The sequence below is a fragment of the Rutilus rutilus genome (assembly GCF_951802725.1).
Source record: "Rutilus rutilus genome assembly, chromosome: 9".
NCBI lineage: Eukaryota > Metazoa > Chordata > Actinopteri > Cypriniformes > Leuciscidae > Rutilus > Rutilus rutilus.
Window position 1 is genome coordinate 2300787 of NC_140223.1, and position 8424 is coordinate 2309210.

The 8424-nt window shown below is 36.1% G+C and overlaps 1 protein-coding gene across 1 annotated transcript in view; it reads right to left on the reverse strand.

Moving 5' to 3' along the window:
- Positions 1-6409, reverse strand: part of LOC311297728 (NACHT, LRR and PYD domains-containing protein 3-like) — a 50837-nt gene extending 44428 nt beyond the window's left edge. Inside the window, exons 1-4 of the mRNA XM_084420148.1 lie at positions 6274-6409; positions 4755-4851; positions 4510-4623; positions 3376-3471 (exon numbers count right to left, since the gene is read on the reverse strand). Of these exons, the coding sequence (XP_084276274.1) occupies positions 3376-3471; positions 4510-4623; positions 4755-4804 (260 nt within the window). The 5' untranslated portion in view covers positions 4805-4851; positions 6274-6409. The remainder of the gene's footprint in view (positions 1-3375; positions 3472-4509; positions 4624-4754; positions 4852-6273) is intronic.
- Positions 6410-8424: the final 2015 nt, after the last annotated feature.

An 8424-nucleotide genomic window follows, 5' to 3' on the forward strand; every position in this document is an offset into this window, starting at 1 on the left:
TATCGCTGCCTTGTGGACTTTGATCAACTTAACCCTTGTTTGTCAAGGGATCACACTTCAATCTCCGAGGATACAATATACCAGAGATCAACTGTTACAATGGGATATGCAGAATTCAATTACTGGACTACAGTTGGATCTTCAGTATCCCGACTGCATTCATCGAAGGGAATATATTAAATCTGCGACTGGAGATATCTCAAGGAAAGCAAAGAAAAGGAAGCGTGGGAAAAGAGGAGGAGTCAGGCAGCGATTAAGGAAACAACATCTTACCCGTATTCCCCTGCCTTCATTAGTTTTGGGAAATGTTCAATCCTTACGGAATAAACTTGATGAGCTACAAGTGAATGTACGTTTCCTCCGGGAATATAGAGACAGTTGTGTCATGGCATTTACAGAGTCTTGGCTTACCGAGCAAGACTTGGACAGCGATCTGCTTATTGATGGATTTGGTATTCCATTTCGTCTGGACCGGGAAGCAGCCGCAACAGGTAAATCACGTGGAGGTGGCGTGTGTCTTTATGTCAACAAGCGCTACTGTAGCTCTGTGACTGTGAGAGAAAGACTCTGTACGCCTGATGTCGAACTGTTATCGGTATCGCTCCATCCATTCTATTTGCCTCGCGAATTCCCGCAAATATTTATAACAATTGTGTATATTCATCCTACAGCAAATCATAGTACGGCAACAAGTATTTTTTTTGATGTGGTGCAAAAACTTCAAAACATTTCACCCGAAGCGCCCAATCTTATTCTTGGAGATTTTAATCATGTGTCCCTAAAAAAGTCTCTGCCAAATTTTTATCAATACGTAACTTGTCCAACCAGGCAGACTAAGACGTTAGACCTCTGTCATGGGACTGTCAATGGAGCATATAAATCAGTACCCTTGCCAGCTTTAGGTTCTGCCGACCACAATTGTGTACTGCTTCTCCCTACATATAAATCCATCCTTATGAGAGAAAAAACTCAGACCAAAGAGGTTAAAATCTGGTCTGAAGAATCTATTGCCTGCCTTCAAGGCTGCTTTGACTGCACCGATTGGGAGATGTTTAAAGACTCTTGTAAGGACATTGATGAACTCACTGATGTAGTGTGCTCCTATGTTACTTTTTGTGAGAGCATGATTATTTCTACCAAAAAGATTAAGGTTTACCCTAATAATAAACCTTGGATGTCTTAAAGCAGTTAAGTTTAGTTTATAGAAGAAGAAACTCTTACAATCAAGGAGGGATATTAGAAAGAGAAGCAGCAAAAAAGGAGGTTAAAGTGGAAATTATAAAGGCTAAGCAAAGGTATAAAAGCAGGGTAGAGAGTAAAATGGCTGAGAAGAATATTGCTTCAGCATGGTTGGGTATGAAAACCATAGTAGGTATACAGCAAAGTGTGAATAGAGCTAATATGGTCCTGGAAGGTTTCAGTTCAAATAGTGAGCTTGCCAACGCTCTTAATAATTTTTATCTGAGATTTGATCAGTTTGATTTTAAGGATGAAGCTGATGAATTGAGATGTACATTTAAAGATAATCATCATCTCCTTCTGGATGAGAGAGCAGTTGAAAAAGCATTTCGTTCACAGAAGTTAAATAAGAGTCCTGGTCCAGATAATATTTGTGGCAAGCTACTGAAATACTGTGCAGGACAATTAAGTTCTATCTTAAGTGATATTTTTAATATGTCTCTGTACCTACAACATGTACCTAACCTGTGGAAGCAGGCTGTTATTATCCCGGTTCCTAAAAATAACAGTCCCAAAGGCTTTACATGATCTCAGGCCAGTTGCCCTCACTTCTCTTGTAATGAAATCTTTTGAAAAGCTTGTGAAGACGGAGATTGTGAGGCAAACTGAGCAAGCTTTAGACCCTATGCAGTTTGCTTATAGAGCACATAGACGAGTTGAGGATGCAATTATTACCCTACTTAATCTTTTGTTTAAGCACTTAGAAGGGAGAAACACGCATGCTAGACTGTTGTTTATTGATTTTTCCTCAGCTTTTAATACTATACAACCTCACATTTTGGCTATGAGACTAATTGAGCATTTTGATCTGAGCAAAAATTTAGTGGGTTGGATATTGGATTTTTTGACAAATAGATCACAGAGGGTGAAAGTAAATGGCATTTTGTCGAATTTACTATTTACATCTACCAGTTCACCCCAGGGCTGTGTTCTCTCACCCTTACTTTATATTCTGTATACTAATATGTGCCAAAGCAGTTACATGTATGCTAATAGGTCAATATTGAAATTCGCTGATGACACAGTTATTCTGAGTCGGCTAAGTGACGGTGAGTCTGGTCATGGTCCTATTATTGAAGAGTTTGTCAACTGGTGTGACAAATCCTGTTTGGAGCTAAACTTAGCAAAAACAAAAGAGAATAAGAGATGATTATAGATTTTAGAAACTGTGCTCCAAGTTATGACACCACGATCATTAAAGACCAGGCGGTGGAGTGTGTAGAAAGCTATAAATACCTTGGGACAGTCATAGTCTCTAAATTGACTGTTGAAAAGAACTGGGAGTCTGAAAAGAAAAGAACATCGGCGTCTGTTTTGCCTCAGAAAGCTGTCCAGATTTCAAATTGATAAATCTATGATGACCCTGTTCTATCAGGCCTTTATTGAATCTGTCTTGTCGGTTTCCCTTGTATTTTGGTTTGGTAATTTGTCTTTGAAGAACAAAAATTCTTTGAACCAAATTGTTAGGTGGGCTAGTAAGATTATAGGTGAATCTCAACCCAACCTTGTTAGTCTTTATTCAAATATGCTACAGCAAAAGGCGAGTTTTATTATTGGAGATTGTTCTCATCCTTTACATGCTGAGTTTCAGCTTCTCCGCTCTGGATGTCGGTTTGTGGCCCCTAGGTGGAGAACCAAAAGATATAGGAATACTTTTGTACCCACAGCCATAGATTTAATGAATAAAGATAGCAGAAGATGACACTCTTTGCTAAGCACGGCACTTTATGTATTTTAGACGGGCAAGTGGGCGGGTGGGCGGTTGGGGGGGCTGTGTAGAGGCACATTGTTATGATCCTTCTTAGAATGTTCTTATGCTTTGGACAATGTTTTTTAATGTTATTTTAATGTTCTATGTTTTTTTTTGTTTTTTGTTTTTTTATGTTGTATGGATTGCTGAATCTCCTGTCTGCAAAACAAATTTACCCTCGGGTACTAATAAAGACACCTTGACCTTGACCTTGATATGAGCAAAAAATCGGAATTGGGTCACATTTCACTGACAGTGTAAACAAGGCCAAAGAACATTATTAGGTTTTTGAAATGTTTCAATCATTAATCATGTGTTTGAGTGATGTGTGATGTGAATTGCAGCACATATATTAAACAACAACAGCAAAAAGTCCTGCATTTTACCTGAAACCAGGATACATGCTTTCATTAAAGTCTTGTGGTTGAATCACAGGCATGAACACAGTTTTGTTTTCAACTGGTCTGGATTGAAGATTTGACCTTAAATCAGAATGAAGAGGGTAAAGAATCAGACACACTGATATTGATGTAATTGTGTCATTAACTGAGTAACAGACCAACAGCTTTTACAGTGTGTGAATGTATTAACAATATAATACATAGAGCTTTACACAAGAGCACAATGATGATCATTAATAGACTGAAACTTGCAGGATTGTAATTTATTAAATTGCTGTATATTAATAACAATTTCATAAAATACCAAATACTATCAACATAACATAGAAATTATATGAGATCAGGCCGTGTGTCTCCACTCTTAAACAATACTGGATCATCCATAGAGTGGTTACTCTTCATAGACACACAGCTGGACTCTAGTTTTGACCTCTTCTGCTGGACTGAACTGGTTTTAAAACTAAGAAAAATAAAAAGCATACAGACTTATAAATGCTTACAGGAATCGTCTGTCTTAGGAAACACCAGGGAGTGTTGTTACACGTTTGCTTTAACATCTGTAACTCAGTGTGTTTTGCAAATTTTTGTCTTGGTGTGAAACAGCACTGTGTAGCTTTCAACAAACCAAACAAACTTCAACACTTTCTGAACCAGCAGTTAGAATAATCTGATTAATTTTACACCTATTACATTATATAAAGGTGGAAATAATCTCAGCTTACATTTACTTGATGTCATTGCTAGTGACACACTGACTGACTGATAAATGTTGCTTTTAACTATAACTTTTATAGAAATGATAGGGAAGAGTGGGACACAACCTAACACTTTTTGATTTTTTTCATTTAGTGTAAATCCACTTGTGGTTCAGAGTATTTATTTTCTAGTGTATATAATTATTCTTAATTCGGATATTAATTCAGTGTATACTTTTTTCTTTATTTATTTTTTGCTATATTTATAAGTGAAATGTGACAACATGCCCCATATACAAGACAAACTAAAATATTTTGTCAATAAAATACAATTATTAACTTTTTCATATAAAATAATGGTTGCTGTATATTAACAATTTCATAAAATATCAAATACTATAAGCATAACATAGAAATGATATACCTGAGATTAGGCCGTTTGTCTCCACTCTTAAACACTATTGGCTGATTCATAGAGCAGTTACTCTTCATAGACACACAGCTGGACTCTGGGTTTGAGCTCTTCTGCTGGACTGAACTGGAACAGAGAACAGATTCAGTTTAATCCTTTAGATTACTGTGTTCATTCTTTATTAGAGGAACCATATTAATATAATCATTCATCTTTCATAATGTAACACACTATTTAACAGAGTTTGTTGAAAGTACCTGCATTCTGGAGAAACATCTCCATCTCTGGATCCTTGTGAATCAGCCATGATGAAGATACAGGAGAATCTGATGAGTTTGATCACCTCCACTGACTCTGAATGAAGAAACATTCACACACTAAATTAAATTATTAAATTAAACAACTTTCATAATTAAGCTGAACATCTGGAGTGTGTGAGAAAAAGGATCATGTGACTGCATTAACTCAAGCTCATGTTTACATATGCTGTTAAACTTCTGGAGAATCAGACATCATCAAACACAAAAGAAACATTGAAGTGAAAGAAACCCTTTCTTAAAGATTTTATATAAAACAATCACGTAAAATGTCCTCAAGAGATTCATATTAATATGAGGAAGTCACACATGAACACTCACCTTGATCAAACTTTTACAAGATACAGGATCTCAAATCCTCCAACGTTAACATCACAAACATGGAAATTACTGCGTAAACGTTTCTATTAAACACTTTGATGCTCTGTTTTTCCGTGTCGTATTGGTATTTTACCTGCTTAAAATGGCGACAGGTGAGCTCTAACTTACTTTCACTTTAGTTGCGTAGACTGTCAATGGAGGTACACCTAACATATTTGGTTAAAATAAAATATATATACTGAACAAGTACATCAATCAACCAACCTGTGTTTTGGTATTATCATGAATCACTACTGTAATGTATTGATGACAGGACAACTACGGTACGCCAATAATACGCGTTTATATTCGGACTATTTTAAACCGATTCGGAGAAGCACAGTACCTGCGTGACTCGCCATAGACATTACAGAAAGCAAGACGCAGCAGTAACGTAGATCCAGCGACAATGTTCTTCCGCAAGACGCAGCAGTTTGTTTATTAACCAAAAGTTACATAGTTTAATTAATGCCTTTAAAAAGATCTTCATTTGTGTTCCGAAGATAAACGAATAGCTTACGGGTTTGGGACGATATGTGAATGAATGATTAACGACTTAAATATCATTTTTGGGTGAACTAACACTTAAAACCAATTAACTTTCCTGAATCAAATTGAAGATGCTTTCCTGAATGACATCATGGAGTAGACGTCACTGAAAGAACGTTCGATCAGAACTTTGAGAGAACCTTGCAAGCTAAAGTTTTTTTTTCTTTTTTTTTTCCATATCTTTTCAATTATATATTTTTTATTTTGTTTATTCAGTTTTTTTTTGATCCAGTGCATTACACTCACACAGTAACGTGTAAATGGATTTTGTCCGAATTACTAAATTTATGTCCATTAGTATTATTTTTATAATATTTTATCAAAGATATTTTGTTTTCTCAAAATCACAACATTAAAAAGGCAGTTAACAAATGATAGACACTCTCAGATAATGATGTTAAGTCTATGTTAAATATATAATGTAATAATGTATAAGCCAATAATGTATAAGCCAAGTCATATTTAACTTTACTCATTCATTCACTTCACCTTTAAAGCAAATATGATCCATGTGTCCCAGTGCACTGAAATATTTCATGAAAGTACTTACTATTTTGACGTTGGTTCTTCGTTAATATATCATGTTTCCTCCTTCACAGCACATCCTGAAAAACACTTTTAGTTGAACTGAACTTTGTGTTCAGAAAAGAGTATGCAGTCTAACAGGGTTTTCTGGATTCTGCAGCACATACCTGCGTGGCTCGCCATAGACATAAACAGAGAGAAGTAGATCCGGGTTTAATGTTCTTCCGCAAGACGCAGCAGTTTGTTTATTAACCACTAGAGCACTAATAGTTTAATACGTTTAAAAAGTTATTCATTTGTGTTCCGAAGATAAACAAATCTCTTACGGGTTTGGAACGATATGTGGATGAGTGATTAGCGACAGAAATGTCAGTTTTGGCTGAACTATAACCCCATTTAAACTTGTATGAAAGTTGTTGAGGTGCGGATCTTAAACTAGGTGACAACCGCTACAGATTGTTCAGAACAATAAATCACTTGGTCCATGTCCACAATAAAGTTCTTTACTGTTGTCTTTGCTTCATCGATATGGGTGTGGTTCTATAAATGAACAATAATAACAATAATGAATATACAGTATACAATGAGGCAGAAACAGTAGGCTACTGAACAAAATAAAAGTATGCAATAGCATAAAAATAAGGACATAGGCTATTATACAAGTCCAGCCGCTGTGCATTTACCTCAGGTTTATACACATATTAACTTTAAATAAACTATCACATAATATTACATCACATATTCAAAAAGTAACATTCAAAGTCTAATTCTTATGCTGAAATGAAAGTGCGATCGAGCATATGTGTACACTGACTACCTCAAAGGATTTACAAACTTTTAGAATTGCAATATAACGTAGCAGTGGCTAAACTAATCTACCAATATATACATGAAAGAGTATTTAATTAGCCTACTTACTTTTAAGATGTAAGTTACGCACACAGTATGAGTAAAAATCCGCTAGAAATCGGACCAGATCAGCACGGAGATTAATACTACAAAACTGCCGCGGGATTTAGCGTCATTGTCTGGGCATGAACACATTTTGATTGACATTCAGTTCTCCCGATCTAAACCAATGAAATTACAGGAATAATAGTCAGGTGATTCAGAAATAATATCTATATTCTAAAGTGCAACAAATTAAATGTCCAGCAGAGGGCACCAGCGTCATTAAAGCTTATAGCCTTTTGTACAAAACTAATTAACTTTCCTGAAGCACTTGAAGATGCGTTCCTGTGTAATGACATCATGGAGTAGATTACGTTACTGGAAGAACGTTTGATCAGGACTTTGAGAGAACCTTGCAAGCTACATTATTTTTTTTTAAATTATTTATTTCCTTGCTTTTTTTTTTTTGTTTGTTCATATTTTTCTACCATATATTTTTGTGATTATTATTATTTTTAGATCCACTGTCTACAATACACTCACAGTCACGTGTAATTTTGTAATTCATATTTTGATGTTTTGTTTTCTCAAAATCACAACATTAAACAGGCAGTTATCAAATAATAGACACTCTCAGAGAATGTTAAGTCTATGTTAAATAAAATTTAATATAATTTAATCATCTAAAAGCCAAGTCATATTTAATTTCACTCATTCACTTCACCTTGAAAGCAAATATGATCCATGTGTCCCAGTGCACTGAAAGATTTCATGACAGTACTTACTGCCTTAAAGTTTGTTATCCGTTAATGTATCATGTTTTCTCCTTGAACAGCATGAAAAACGTCTCGGTTACATATGGTAACCCTCGTTCCCTGAAGGAGGGAACGGAGACGCCACGTTGAGACCGACGAATAGGAATCTCGCTAGAGAAGCCAATCTACTTCGAGTGAAACTAAAACAAGCCAATACACCTTGGCGTGGTGTGCAATCATTTGCATCAGCTGTTCAGCCTCACAGTGTAAGGTTTTTTGCTGAGGAGCCAAGCCTGAAAAGCTGTTCCTTTAGGGAACGAGGGTTACCGAGACCTTCCTCTTCAGTCGATCAGTCGACGCCACGTCGAGACCGACGATTAGGAATCCCTACCAAAGGGCCACAGCAGCTGCACCCCATCCAGCGCCCTGTGCACGCCTTCTTAAAGCGTTTAACATGTGGGTGGCGCTGCCAATAAAGCATCTAAAAGCTGTCACAAAGAACCAGCAAAAGTAATGATTATGAATATGTT